Source organism: Vulpes lagopus, chromosome 5 (assembly GCF_018345385.1).
Source record: "Vulpes lagopus strain Blue_001 chromosome 5, ASM1834538v1, whole genome shotgun sequence".
Lineage (NCBI taxonomy): Eukaryota > Metazoa > Chordata > Mammalia > Carnivora > Canidae > Vulpes > Vulpes lagopus.
In genome coordinates this window covers 42,629,269-42,645,149 of record NC_054828.1, presented here as the reverse complement: position 1 = coordinate 42,645,149, position 15,881 = coordinate 42,629,269, and the positions used below count along the sequence as shown (strand labels likewise).

Below are 15,881 nucleotides of genomic sequence, written 5' to 3'. Positions count from 1 at the left end.
TGAATGTTTTCAATATTTTCCACAGGGACGTGATTTTCACCTTAAAATATTGTTGCCTGAAGATTTACAAATGAAGAATGCAAGGTGATATAGTGTTTGGTTATATACATGCATCCTGGTGGGATGGTCATTGAGTTAATCTGGTAAAAGCTTATTCTACCCATTAGAGTTTTGACTAGAGTCAACCAGAAACTTCTAATTTTTCCAAACCAGTGTACATTTGTAAATTATTTTTTCCTTGTGAAGTACTTTTCAAAGGTAACACAATAATTTTCTAATTTTTTTTCCCCTTTTAAAGCAATAAATAGCAATTGTGTAAGATATCTGTTGGTACAGACAGCCCATCAAGGAATGTTAAGAGATGAGACTGGGAATTAGGTAGTACCTAGAATCTCTTTTCTGCTCTTAAGCATCTTTGGGGGTGAAGTGGAGGAAGAATCCAAGACATTTATTAGTAGAATTGACAGGATTTTGTGACCGATTAGAAGTAGCAAAAATGATAGAAAGAGGAGTGAAGCATGCTTTCTAGATTCCTGGCTCAGATCACTAAGCTAGAGAAGAGGTCACAGTGGAGAAGTAGGAGAGCCATCATTTTAAGATATATTGGGTGTGAAATATCAAGAGGAGATGTTTAATGTATTGGCATGGAACTCAAGTCTAAGACATAGAAGTCACGGTAGGCATGGGATTTGGAGCTGTGAGTATGGATATTTTCTAGTGCCTGCATATGTGGGGTGAAAAGAGAAAGCCAACATTTAAAGGATTTGAGAGTATACCAACATGTAAAGCACTGATAAATAGGAACTTGGAAGAAGGCTAAGAATTGAGCAAAGAAATAAGAGGGAAATCTATATAGCTGTCACTGAAGCCAAATAGAAGCTTAATGAGGAAATGGTTCACAGTGTTGAGTATTGCAGAGGGATTAGGTTAAATTAGGTTTCATGTAGTGGCAGAAGCCAGATTTTATTGGGTTTTGGAGTGCATGAGTAGAAGGTAAATGTAAACAGTGTAAACTATGGTTGGCCCTTGAAGAACTTAGGGGTTGGGGGCATTGACCCCTCATACACTTGAAAATTTTGCATGTAACTTTTGACTCTCCAGAAATTTAACAGCATGCTGTTGACCAGAAAAGCCTTACCAATACCATGAACAAATTGTTTTAACACTTGTATACTGTATGTTGTATGTATTATAGACTATTCTTAAAGCAAACTAGAGAAAATGTTACTAAGAAAATCATAAGAAGAAACGTGTTTGCTTTACTGTATGTATATTTTATTGAAATAATCTGCAAGTGGACCTGTGCACCTCAAGCAGTATTATTGTTCAAGGATCAACTGTAGTTTAAAGAAAGGAGTGATAGAGAAGGGTATGCAGCCAAGGAAGAGTTACAGTGATCTTCTTTTTTTTTAAATTGAGATTTGCTTGAACAAGTTGATATATTCCATTGGAAAATACTAGCAGAAAATAAGAGTATCCCAATAGTGTTGATTAATAAGTTAATATGACCAAGTTGCTGGCAAGAGATGGAAAGTACACTTGGAAAGGGAGTTTCCCCATGGGCAAATGGGGAAACTCTAATGAATGAACCACTTTGCCATTAAGAGAGAAAATAGGGGTGGAAATGGGGGTTAGCATAGCAAAAATGGAAGAGTCCTTGTGGTCTGAAAGGGCTATAATTGGGGGGAATCTAAGAGGGGCATCCTACTTTAGATAAGGAAAAGCAATTTTTAGAAGAGTTAGTTACCTAAGCAATATTGTAGCACAGCTGAGGTGAGCCAGTGGATAGATGAACACTAAGTATATCTTTTACGTTAGTCTTGAATGTGAAGATTATATTGCTACATATGCTTTCTCAGATACAAGCTCAGTATATTATGATCAAAACTACTGGTTTATTTAACCAACCTTAGAGAAGAATCTAGTTCAATAGAAAATTTTGCTTTGGATATGTTAAAAAAAAAAAGATTTACTGTTTGCATGTCATTTACTGATCGTAGTTATTTATAGTTTGAAATAAAAGTAGTACCGACAGTTTGAAGACAAGACTTTCAACAGTATCAGTGGTAAAAATTTTATTAACTTGTCAGAATTATATTTGTCATTATTTTCTATGTATGTGCATGTTAGTGTTAGCATACAAATAAGTTTTTTCCTTTTAATTCTGAACAGTGAACAAACCATTTTGTTCTATTAAAATTTTAGGTTATTATGTAGTTGGCAACTGAAAACAATACTTAATGGATACCATCAAATAGTGCAACAGGTAAGTTCTTTAATAGGTTTATTTTAAGCAGGGATATGAAATTACTAAATTAACTCTTTTTAGTGGACAACTTGTAGAATGTTGTAACAGACTGGTTTAGTAGTTGCTGAATTTTATAGGTTTTATCTCTCTCAAATATTTTAAGGATCCATGCATTATTTAAAATCTTTTCTGTCTGGGAATCCTCAGCACGTTTCTAGGTAGCATTTGTCCTGAAACTGATTTCCATCCTGGAGAATTTAGGATCTTCAAATGTAGTCACTCTTATCCATATCCATCACTTTTTGAGTGATTTATTTTTTCCTGCTGAGACTGAATAGGGGTAGTAAGAAGAAATCCAGGACCCATTATGGAATTGTAGAGTATCTGTGGGGAAGTTAGGAATGTAGTTCTACATTAGTAACAGAAAAGGTGTTGTGGAGCTCACTTAGGATCATGTATACATACTTAATGAGCATAGTTGTAAATATAGCACAAGTGAATAAATAGGCAGGATTAATTTTTTTTAATAACTGGAAGTTTTTCATCACCTTCATCCATTTCACCCCTGCTCCAATGTAGTTATTCTTAAAGTTTAGGTTCTTCTACCTGAAAATTTCTTTACAAATTAGAAAAACTTTAAAAAAAAATCAGTTACTGATTAAACCAGTTAATCAGAAACTTAAGTACTTAAGTACTTAAAGTACTTTATTACTCTAAAAGTAATAAAATGCCTCTTGTAGAAAAATAAATGTAAGTAGAACTGCATTTCTTTCAATGCTTTTATTCATTTGTATGTTTTCCTGATTTCATATATTTTTTCTATCTTAAAAGCAGGTTATTATCTATGATAACTGACAATGACAGTCACTCACATAAAGCATTACTGAACCACAAAGAAATATAGGAGATAAACTATTTGATTTGTAGAATATAGGCTGTCATTGCTGGCAGCATAATTACTGTAGTTTTTTAAGGGGATGTTTAAATTATTTCTTGTTTTCTCTCCACTGCCTCCTCCTTATCCACTGTGACTATTTATATTGTATACTAGAGTTTAAGAAATGAATCTACTGAGATATTTAAATAGCCTGGAAAAAACTTGTTAATAAAGACTAAGTATAATAATATCTATAACTGTTTTACTCTATCAGTTCACCAAGAGGGTTCCTAGAGAAAGTCCCAATTACTTATTAATCTCTTTCCTGCCCTCCAGTTGGTCATATAGAACCCAGAGTTAGTATTACTAATTCTTTCTGTGTATTGTTTTTAAGTTCAGTAAATATGGGTCAGGGATTAGCAATCTTTTTCTGTGAATGGCTAGATAGGTAAACTTTTCAGGCTTTGGTACTTGGCTCTGTCACAACTCCTTAACTTGTAGAGCCAAGGCAGCCATAAGTGGTAAATGAATGGATATGGCTGCGTTTCAATTCACCTTTATTTACAGAAATAGGTATTGGTTTGGATTTAGCCTCTAGGCTGTAGTTCACAAAAATCTAATATAATTTATTGCTCATTACTATACTAGTAAGCTAAGGGGGGAAAATATCATATAGAAGATGGGAAATCAAATTTGTTTTACAGACTTGCCCACCCAAAACTATGTTAAGATGTGAATCATATGTCTCATGCATTGTTGAAATATCTTAGATTATTATTTTCTTCATCTAAAAGAGGGAACAAATTCACAGATTAGCTTTTTCAGAACTGTGTGTTGGTAGTGCAACAGCATTATCACAAAAAGTAACAAAAATACAATGTTTTGATTTCAACCAGAGAAGTGAAGTAGAGTTTCATCTAATAAAAAATGTTACACTTGAGAATTTTCTTTGCTTTCCTTTATTCCTTGGTTATTTTAAAAATCAAAGATTTCTAGGAAAGGGAATTATAACTCTTAAATATTTATTCAACTTAGAAGTTCTTTTCTTTTTGCTTTTTTATTCTGATGGTTTTATCTTGTTTAAAGATTGACTCCTCTTGAATTAATATGGGTTAGTTATGAAAAGACAAAATCGACAATTGTACATAATTTTTAAGGTCAAGGGAAAAATTAAAAATATGATATTGATAATTTATCACTCTTAGATTTTTTAATTGCATAGATATGCCTAATTTTTATGTTTTACGTTCTTTCCTCTTCACCTCATACCATCTTTTTTTTTTTTTTTTTTTTAATAATGATGTAGTTTGGTAGATTTGCTAAACTGACCAGTGGTCAGTGCTGAAGGAACAAAGGAATATGTGAAATTTTAAAAGATTTTAAGTACATTCAGTATAACTCATCAAAATAGATTTGAGGGGGATCCCTGGGTGGCGCAGCGGTTTGGCGCTTGTCTTTGGCCCAGGGCACGATCCTGGAGACCCGGGATCGAATCCCACGTCAGGCTCCCGGTGCATGGAGCCTGCTTCTCCCTCTGCCTGTGTCTCTGCCTCTCTCTCTCTCTCTCTGTGACTATCATAAATAAATAAAAATTTAAAAAAAAAATAGATTTGAGGGCTTCAATTATTCTTTCAAAATAAAATTGGTGAGTGTAGTAGGGATGGTGACTAATATTTCAATTTCTGATATTTTTTTTTCATGTTCACATGAACCTGTATCTCATTTGAATTTCAGTGTATGGTATATTCATTGTAAAAGTGAAATTAATTACAAATGTTTTGATCTAGAGAATGCAGCACTCTCCTGATTTAATGAGCTTTATGATGGAGTTGAAGATGGTTTTGGTAAGAATTTGCTTTCTAATACTGTTATATTCTGTAAGTCTTGATTTTCTTTTTTAAATTCCTGCAAAAACTTAACATGATTAGACTTTAAAACGTCTCAACTTCTAGTCACTTAATGTTTCATTTGCCTGTGTGCGTAAATGTGGATGATGCTTTTTTTGAATTCCATGAGGAACAGAACTGTGTATAGGAACCAAATTGATTTTGTCAAACTGCGCTTAACATTATTCTTGGATAGGTGATGAAATAAAATGTACTCCTAGTCAGTCAGAATTTTAACATCTATGGTGAGATTAGGTAGCCACAATTAAAGATCTAATACAGTATATAAAAAATTTTGTATGTAGCTGCAGATTTCTGAAGAACTTGTTAGACTTCATTACATACATACAGGTATATATAATAGACTATTCAGTTTGTCAATTATGCATAAAATACTTGAATTTTTATGCAGTTTGTCCTATAGACTGTGTTTAAGAAATTTTTTATTATGCAAGTTTTCATCATAAACAGAAGAGGGAAGACTGTATAGTCAAACCTGTAGGCCCATGATCTCTAACTTCAACATTTTGCCATTTTTTTCTTCCCCTACTCTTTAAGGAGAAAAGGACTAGGGTTGTTTTTTTTTTGTGTGTGTGTGTGTGTGTGTGTGTGTTTGTTTTTGTTTTTGTTTTTAGATTTATTTACTTGAGAGAGAGAGTGTGTGTGTATGCATGCATGAGGGGAGAGTGGAGAGACGCAGAAGGAGAGAATCCTCAAGCAGGACTTCCTGCTGATTGTGGAGCCAGCCACTGGTCTCAGTCCCAGGACCCTGAGATCAAGACCTGAGCTGAAACCCAAGAGTTGGACTCTTACCAGAATGAGCCCCAGACTAGAGTATTTTTAAGGAAATTGTGGACATTGTATCCATCTCTCAATGAATATGTTGGTGTATAATTGTAATAGCTAAGTGTCATTTTGTTTTATTTTGGTTTTAAATGTGCTATTATAACCCTGACAAAGTTAGTGATAATTTTTTTGGCTTCTTTGTTTGTATTTGTATGTAAACAAGGTCCATACGTTATATGTTGATATGTCTCCTAAGTCTTAATTTCTAACAGTGCTTCATCTTTCCTGTACCTTTTTTTTTTTTAAACTCTACAAGTTAAATAAACTAGATTATGTGTCCTATAACATTTCTTGCATTTTGGATTTGGCTTATTAGATACTCATGGTATCTTTTAACATATTTTTCTACCTTTTTTTGTGATCTAGTCTCAGCAGAGTGGGTTCATTTCTTCTGGTAAGAATACTTTGTGTTGTGTACTTTATTGCATGAGGAGGCACATGGTATCTGATAGTTCTTCTCTTAGTAGAGTTAAGATTGGCCAATAGGCTTTAGATCCATCAAATATAAAGTTTCTTATCAGCTTATCACCTAATGATTTTAGTATATAATGATAATCATTGCCTACACTCACTATTTCATTAGAGGTATCAAATGGTGATTTTTAAAATTCCATTCTCTATATTGTCTGGAGATACATTATTATCTGGAGAACAACTTCCCTTCATCAGTTATTTGGTTAATTTTGAGGTATAGCTCATACTGGAGAAATAGGTTAAGTGCTTGTATCTTTTCCTTTTTTAAAAAAATCAATTTTTAGAGTAATGAGTTAGTGCCTAGCAACTGTCAAAGTGAAATAATGATTTTTTTTAGTATCATTATGAACTCATGGGTTTTTATATATTGATTTTAATCCATTGCAATCACTATACCTTTTGATGCTTAAATTTTGTATCATTTTTAGTCAGTGTATGCCTCTTTATCTTGGCTCCTTAGTTCTTCTAACATAGCCAAAACTTTGCTTTCTGACACAAGTTGCCCCAGTTTAATTTACTCATCCTTTTGAAGAACTATAATTTTCCTTCTCCAAAGAGCCATGGTTTCTTTGTAGGAAATGGTGTTTAGATGCCACCGATCTGGAAACTGGAGTGTTTATTGCTATTATTGCTAGGCCTTTTCAGTGAACAGAGTTAGGAAAAAATAATATTTAGAAAGAGTAATTTATCATGAGTTCATATTGATATTTCCAATTCAAATTTGGTATTATAACATTTTTACTTTGATTTTAATGCTTGTATTTTACTCTGAAAATCTTGGTTTCTAATATTAACATAATTATTTATTATGTTGTACTTGTTACGGTTTCTTATGCTTTTCCTGTATCTCTATATTTGTTTGACAAAATTACAGTACCAATATATTGCTACTAACAACTGAAAGCAGTTTTTTTTTGTAGTTCTTTTTGAGTTATTTATTCTTAGCAGTAGCTGCCACATACAAAGAGCTTAGCTGCTTAAGTTGTTCTGAGTCCTTTTTTTAATCCTTATAACAACACTCTGAGGTCGGGCTTTGGTAAGATGTTTGGCTTTAAACTCTTTATTCTGATCCCAATTTCTAAAGTTTGAATTTTGACTTACAAATTTGTAAAACCTAACTAATAATTAGAATTATCAAAATTGATTATGAATTTCATCAAAGGCCAGATTTCATGATAAGCTTTAAAAAGGTAAGGTGAAGAAGTAAAGCATATTTTGAGTTACCCTTGTCATTGCAAAAAAGTTTGAAAATAATTTTATCTTTTTATCATACTTTTCATAAGCTATGCAACTAAAAGGGCTCAGGAACCAGAGTAAAACTATATATACCATGTCCCATTAAGCTCTTATTACTAGCAAACTTTATTAGGTTGTAAGAACAGATTTATTGGTCATTTAATTTTGAAGAAATACTCTTTAGTTTAAAATAAAATATTGACATTGATTTATAAGAATATTCTATTTAGTACCTTTGTTATTTCATTTCTGAATAAAATGACATGCTGTATTTTAGCTTTCTAAAGAAATTGACAGAATTTGTGATACTATTGCACATTTATGAACAGTGTACTTAAAGAGTGAGAGAAAATTATATTGGTTTATTTGTTGGACTGTATTGTCAGTAACAGGGTTGCTGTAATGTAATCCTCAATGAAAGAATTGAGGATGATGTCCAAATGAAATCAGTAGTTTTTGAACCTTTTCAGGAAATTTGGTAAATCTTCACAGTTTCTTAGTAATTACTAGGCATATAGTAAGAGTTCAGTATGTATTTGATAAATGAACAATTACCTGTATTTTATTTACTTATTTATTTATTTTTGAAGATTTATTTATTTGAGAGGATATGCATATGTGAGCAAGGAGAGGGGCTGAGGGAGAGGGAAAGATAGAGAATCACAAGCAGACTCCAAGCTGAGAGCAAAGCCCAGTGCATGGTGGCTTGATCCCAGGACCCTGCGAGCATGACCTGAGCTGAAATCAAGAGACGAATGCTTAACCAACTGAACCACCCAGGCGCCCCACAATTACCTGTATTTTAAGAGAACTCTGATGTGGGTCGGGTTTTTTTGTTTTTGTTTGTTTGTTTTTAAGATTTTATTTATTCATGAGAGACACAGAGAGAGAGGCAGTGACAGGCAAAGGGAGAAGCAGGTTCCATGCAGGGAGCCCGATGTGGGAATCGATCCAGGGACTCCAGGATCACGCCCTGGGATGAAGGCAGGTGCTAAACCACTGAGCAACCCAGGCGTCCCGGGTCAGGTTTTTTTGAAACTCCTATTTAGGGCTTAGTCACTGCATAGCTAAGGTGTTAAAACTATGAAATGGTAAAATTAGGACTTAGAACCTTTGTAAAACCTTAAAACCTTTGTTCTTTCTACTATGTATCTTGCCCTTTCTCCACAAAGAATGCTTTGATTCTTGCCTTTGCCTTTTTTCCTGTTATGGCTTTGGAATAGGAGTAACTTGTCTGACCCAAGGTAGAAGGTAGAGTTTACAAAGTTCATAAACCTAGAATTAAAAGACTTTATTGTTATTCAGATTTATTTTTACATTCCATGTATGTGGATAGCAGTATTTAATATTTCTGGATTTACAAAAAGTTCAAAAGAATTCCTGAAGCTGTTTTATATATAAGTATAGGAACTATACTGATTTATTTTTTAATAACAGGATAATCTTAATAGTAAAAATTTATTTTTCTGGACCATATGGCAAATTACAGATAGCATTAGGTATTTACTTTTATTTAAAAAGCAGTATACTCCTTGTCTTTTAGGAACTTACCTTCTAATTAAATCCAAATTGACATTTTGGGCCTTAGAAACCTGCTTTCATAGTTTTGTTTTTATCCTAAAGCAGATTTAGAAGGTAGTTTCAGTTAATAGTCTTGATTTTGAAATACTGTTTTGTAAAATCTATTCTTTCTAGTATTACCTAAATTTAATAGTATCCTATTCTTGTTTTAAAATTAAAAAGTGTAAGGACTAATATATTAAAAATATGCTTAAAGAAATAGAACTTACACCTCTTTTTAGGGCTACAGTTAACATTTATAATTTTTATACTTGTTCTCATCTGGTTTTATTATTTACTGTGTTTGACTTTTTTATTTCTTTATTTTTTTTATCTCTTTTGATAAAACAGTCCATATGAACATGTATAATTTACAGATACATTTATTTTTACTTTCCAAATAAGGTATTTGTCTAGGTTAGCACCTTTGAAGTAATTGGTAATACTCAGCCTCAGCAATTCTAGTGATGTTTGTATTGCTTGTAAAAAAAAAAAAAATGTTAGGGGTTTTTTTTTGAGTGGGGGGCAGGGTACATAAACCATCTTGAAGATATAGGTGGGTCTTGCAGGGAAAGGAACTGTGATCTAGCCACATAGATGAAAAAACACTTAACCTGGTCTGGGCATAATATAGAATGTAAGCCAGTGAAAGAAAGTAGCAGATGACTATTTACTGTGGTAATAAAGGGGTTTTACTTATAAGAGTGTGATTCATACTGTATACATATAGATCTGTCTAAACAATGTACTTAGGAGTTCAGGCTTTTCTTAAAGATATATGTTTCTTTATATCAAAGTTTTTCCACAGGAACAGAAAAATATTCATAAAGCTTTGAAGATATTTTTAAACTCTTGTCATCTCTGATAGGCATAATAGTCTAGGAAAATACTAAAATCTGAAGTTTTAATGGTATAATAATTGGCATTTTCATATAATTTTCAATACAGTTGTTTAACTTTTTTGTCTTTATATAAGGGGAATGCTTCAGATGGAATTTCTATAAAAATAATGGACACTTTTAGTGAGGCACAAAGGAGATTATGAAGTTGTTTTGTAATCAGATAGTAGCAATTTACTGTCTAGCATTCCACAGCGGATCCAAGTTTATTTTCTTTTAAACAGGAAGTTGCTTTAAAGAATAAACAAGAGTTGTATGCACCACCTCCTCCTCCCCAGTTCTACTCAAGCCTTATGGAAGAAATAGGAACTCTTGGTTGGGATAAGTATGTCTATTTTAAAATGTTTCAGAAATGTCTTTTTTTCTTTCCACATTTCAATTTATTTGCAGTTTTAGCAGTTTATTTTATACCTGTTTTTAGTCAGTGTTTCATTATAATTAGAACTTAATTATAGTAACATTTATTGTGGGTATGAATTAAAGGGATATCATCATTAAGTGATCTGCAAGGTAAAATACTAAATGTAATTTGGAAAAAGATAACTTTTATTTATGCAGTAAGATGTTACCATATTTTTACTGAACATAAACATGTTATTTAGTTTTATTGAGTTATAATTGATAAATAAGATTATAATATTTTTAACATGTGCAATGTGATGATTTGATTTACACATGTACATTGTGGAAGGAGTCCCATAAACTCATTAACATATCCATTACTTCAAATACTTTTTTTTCCTGATGTTCTTGCAACTATTATGGAAGGGAGACCTTTAGGAACTTCTGACTGCCATTTTTACTGACATGACTCCATGTATTTACTGCCATTTTCACTGATATCATGCTGTATGTTTACTGTTTTTCTTATGGGTTTTGTGTTTTTTTTTCTCTTTATCTGCCCTTATTTGAATTAATCAAGCCATTTTCACTGATATCATGCTGTATGTTTACTGTTTTTCTTACGGGTTTTGTGTTTTTTTTTCTCTTTATCTGCCCTTATTTGAATTAATCAAGAATAAGTTGTTATACATTCTCTTAGAATTACCTTGGAAATTACAACATATGTGTAGCAAAATATATATTTGTACTTTTACCAATTTTCTTATAAAGGGAGGATCTAAAACTCCTTAATGTATTTTTTAATCTCTACCTGTCGTGTTATTGTTATCATGCATTTTATCCTATATTAGAATTGGCAAGAAGAATTTGTATATAATTTGTGTATATATGAAATTATATATAAATATTTCTGTGTGTATATATATATGTATAAATTTCTCCCAGTGTTCTTTTAGTTTTTAAAAGATTTTATATATTTGAGAGAGAGTGTACATGCACATAAGTGGGGAGGGGCAGAAGGAGAGAGAGAAGCAGGGAGCCCAATGTGGGACCCTGGGATCATGAGCTGAGCCAAAGGCAGATGATTAACCAATTGAGCCACCCCGGCACCCCTCTAATTAATAACTTCGTGCATTTCTATCCTTCTGTCTGGAATCTTTTTCTTCCTGACTAAAGAATGTCTTTTAATATTTTCTTTGAGATATAATTGACATATACTAGTTTCAAGTGTGCAACATAGTGATTATATATATATATGTGTGTGTATATATATATATATATATATATAATGAAATGACCACCATAAGGCAAGCTAATCTCCATCATCACACATACTTACACATTTTTTTTTGTCTTATGATGTGAGCTTTCAAGATTTCCTCTTTCAGCAACTTCCAGTTATATAGTTTTATTAATTATAGTCATTATGGTATACATTATATAACTGGAAGTCTGTAGCTTTTGACCCCTTCACTCATTTCACCTCTGCCTCTGGAAACCACCAATATGTTCTCTGTATCTGTGAATTCATTTCTTTTTCTTTATTCTGCATATTAATGAGATCATATTGTGTTTCTTTCTCTTATTTGTCTTACTTAGTGTAATGCCCTCAAGGTCTATCCATATTGTCACAATAGGAGCATGTCCTTTGTTATGGCTAAATATCTCATTGTATATTTGGTGGATGGGTGTGTGTGTGTGTGTGTGTGTGTGTGTGTGTGTGTGTGTGTGTGTATATGCCAGATTTTCTTTCTCCATTCATCTGTTAGTGAATATTTAGGTTGCTTCCATGTCTTGGCTATGGTAAATATTGCTGCAGTGAACTTGGGGATGCAGATGCCTCTTCAACATTGTGATTTTGTTTTCTTTGGATATATACCCAGAAGTGGAATTGTTGGATCATATGGCAGTTCCATTTTTAATTTGAGAGTGTGTACGGATTTATAATCACTGTATCTTCCTGTGGATTTTTTTCTTTTATCATTAAATGTTTCTTTTCATCTCCGGTAATACTTTTTGCCTTATTGTCTACTTTGTTAGATATTAGTATAACTGTACTAGATTTCAAAACTTTTTAAAAGTTTTCCACCTTTTTCTGTATTTTGTTTCATAGTTGTTTAAAAATACTTTTCTACTAACTCCCATAATCTATATCCACTGGAGTTTGTTTTTAATTTTTTTTTGGTTTTCAGTCGTATAGCTAGTTCTAGATCTTAGCATACCCAGTGCTTTTCTTTTTTTTCCCCAAATTGCCTGCCTGCCTGACTGCCTGCCTGCCTTCCTTCCTTCCTTCCTTCCTTCCTTCCTTCCTCCTTTCGCAGTTGTAGGTTCACAGCAAAATTCAAAGGAAGAAGGTATAGGGATTCTTCTTTTACTTTCTGCCCCTATATATGTATGCAGACTACCCCATTATCAGTATCCAGCTCTGCCACCCTCCCTTCCCCCGCCCCCCCCCCCCCCCCCCCCGCACTGAGGTAGTACATTTGTTAGATGAACCTATATTGTATTGATACATTGTTATTACCCCCAAACCATAGTTTACATTGGGGTTTACTCTTGGTCATATATATTTTATGGTTTTAGACATGTTTAATGACCTGTATCTGCCATTCTACAGAATAGTTTCACAGCCCTAAAAACCTTCTGTTCCAAGTATTTCTCTCCCTTCCTCTCCCCTAACCTCTGGCAGCCACTGATCTTTTTACTGTGTCCACATTTTTGGATTTTCCAGAATGTCCTATAGTTGGAATCGTACATTATATAGTCTTCTCAGATTGGCTTCTTTTACTTAGTAATGTGTGTTTAAATTTCTTCTTAGTCTTTCCATGGCTTGAGCTAACAAGCACTGTATATAGTTTATAGCACTGTATATAGTTCCATTGTTTGAATGTACCAGTTTTTTCATTTACTTACTGAAGGACATCTTGGTTACTTCCAAGTTTTGGCAATTATGAATAAAACTGCTATGAACATCTGTGTGCAGGAAGTTTTGTGTTTTTTTAAATCCACATTGGTAAATACCAGAGGCTTCTACCTTTTTTTTTTTTTTTTAAAGTTTTTATTTAAATTCCAGTTAGTTAAGGGTGCCTGGGTGGCACAGTCAGTTAAGGGTCTGACTTTTGGATTTGGCTCAGGTTGTGATCTCAGGGTCCTGAGATTGAACCCTTTGAAGGGTTAAGATCATCTGTGTAAGATTATCTCTCCCTCTCTCCTGCCACTCCCCCATCCCCATGCATGTGCAGGTGCACATTCTCTATCAAATCTTTTTTAAAAAAATGAATTCCATTTAGTATACAGTATAATATTAGTTTCAAGTATACAATAATGATTTAGTACTTTCATACACTACTGTGTGCTCATCATAGCAAGTGTACTCCTTGATTCCCATTACCTATTTAACCTAATCCCACCTCCACCCCTCCAGTAACCATCAGTTTGTTCTCTATAGTTAAGAGTCTCTTTCTTGGTTTGCCTCTCTCTTTTTTTAACCCTTTGCTTGTTTGTTTCTTAAATTCCACATTTGAGTGAAATTGTACAGTATTTGTTTTTCTCTCTTATTTCACTTAGCATAATACTCTCTAGCTCATCTATATCATTGCAAATGGCAATATTTTCTAAGCCTATAGTATTCCATTCTATATATGTACCACATCTTCCTTATCCATTCATCAGTTGATGGACACTTGGGCATTTTCCATAATTTGGCTATTGTAGATAATGCTGCTATAATCCTTGGAGTGCACCAAATCCCTTTGAATTGGTATTTTTGTATTCTTTGGGTAAAGACTTAGTATAATTCCTGGGTCATAGGGTAGCTCTATTTTTAACTTTTTGAGGAACCTCTACACTGTTTTCCAGAGTGGCTGTACCAGCTTGCGTTCCCACCAACAGTGTGAGAGGGCTCCCCTTTCTCCATATTCTTGCCAACACCTGCTGTTTCTTGTGTTGTTGATTTTAGCTATTCTGAGAGTGTGAGGTGATAGCTCATTGTAGTTTTGATTTGTATTTCCTTGATAGTGAGTGATGTTGAGCATCTTTTCATGTGAGTCTACTACTTTTTAATAGTAAGGAGTAAAGAGTTTTTCTTTATTTTCACAATTGAATCAATCGAAAATTGAATACTCTGTAACAACAAAAATGTAAAACCTGAACTCTCCTGGTCTCTGCTCTACAAGATGACTACTCTTTCTTTAAAAAAAAAAAAAAAAAAGGAGCCCAAAAGACAGAAAACCTGAAAAACTGATAAAAGGGGAGAAATGAGGAAACTGACCTAATTTCCAGGTATTTTCCTTAATGCACCTTTCCTCACTGTCTCTTGCTGTCTGTTCTTTAGTATATGCCCTTATTCATTAAGGCTGCAGTGCTATGCCTAATGATCTTTCAGCCAGAAATTGTGTATAAAAAAGTTTAGAGGTTCTAGATGATATTTTCTTTTACAAAGGGTTTACTTTTTCCTTTGTTAAGAAATAGAGTAGGAGGGGGGCACCTGGGTGGCTCAGCGGTTGAGTGTCTGCCTTCCGCCCAGGGCGTGATCCTGGAATCCCAGGATCCAGTCCCACATCAGGCTCTCTACATGGAGCCTGCTTCTCCCTCTGCCTATGTCTCTGCTTCTCTCTCTCTGTGTCTCTCATGAATAAATAAATAAAATCTTTAAAAAAAAATGGAGTAGGGACAGGTTGCTATAATCCTATTAAAGATTGAACTGGTTCAGGTTGGGCTATAGTTTTTGTAAGACTCCCTGTACTAATGATTGCTCCCCTCCCTTTCCTAAGTTATAACCCTTTAGAACTTTTACACAAGAGCTAGGTGTGTTCATTGGAATTTCTCCCTTGGTAGATCCTAAACTCTTACGTGTGTCTCTTCACAAGGCCAGTTTACCTTTCAGTTGGAGTCAGGGGTCCATTTTTGATAATGCTCATCTGCCTCTTGTTTGTTTTGCTTTTAGGGGTAGCCTTCCAAGGGTTCCCACTGAAAGTTTGGGGATATTCACTGGGGCTTTTCCTGGTGGTGGGTTCTAAATCTTAATTAGTCTCCTCAGTATTATGAAATTTCTGAATATTCTTTGGCTTTTATTGGCTTTCTGCTTAGTTTTTTATCCTCGTCACTTGCAGTTCAAGGATTTATCAAAAGTTTTGATGGAAAATTGCCTGAATATTAGAACAAGGTCTCTGGCCCTATGTTTCTACTAGATTCTGGCCCTTTAAAAGTCTGTTATTTTTATTTCCCTAACCTCAAAGAAATGCTGCTCTGTGCTTTTTGTCTGTTTGTTCATTTTGGTTTGCCACTTAATAGCAGCTCTCTATCTGTGCCCTTTGCCCAAATCCTTCTTCTCTTGCCCTGTGACCAGAATTGGTAAATAAATTGGTAAATAAGCTGAGAGAAAAATGGCTTCTATTAGTACTGGCTTGTCTCTCCTCTGTTCCCCTTTTTCAGGACCTTGGTTCTTTAGGTCTTGGTTGCCTTAGTAATTCTTTGATGCCTTCAAGCTTTTTTTTTTTTTTTTTTTTTTGCAT

General features: G+C 33.7%; 1 protein-coding gene across 4 annotated transcripts in view; it reads left to right on the top strand.

Annotated features, from left to right (window-relative positions):
• FANCL (FA complementation group L) overlaps positions 1–15,881 on the top strand; it is an 89,066-nt gene that overhangs the window by 16,119 nt on the left and 57,066 nt on the right. For all 4 annotated transcript variants that reach the window (XR_005987759.1, XM_041754725.1, XM_041754724.1 and 1 more), the window contains 4 exons: positions 26–84; positions 2,206–2,266; positions 4,913–4,969; positions 10,251–10,351. Coding sequence is in view for 3 of the 4 variants with exons in the window: in XM_041754725.1 (XP_041610659.1) it covers positions 26–84; positions 2,206–2,266; positions 4,913–4,969; positions 10,251–10,351 (278 nt within the window). In the remaining variant the exon portion in view is untranslated. The remainder of the gene's footprint in view (positions 1–25; positions 85–2,205; positions 2,267–4,912; positions 4,970–10,250; positions 10,352–15,881) is intronic.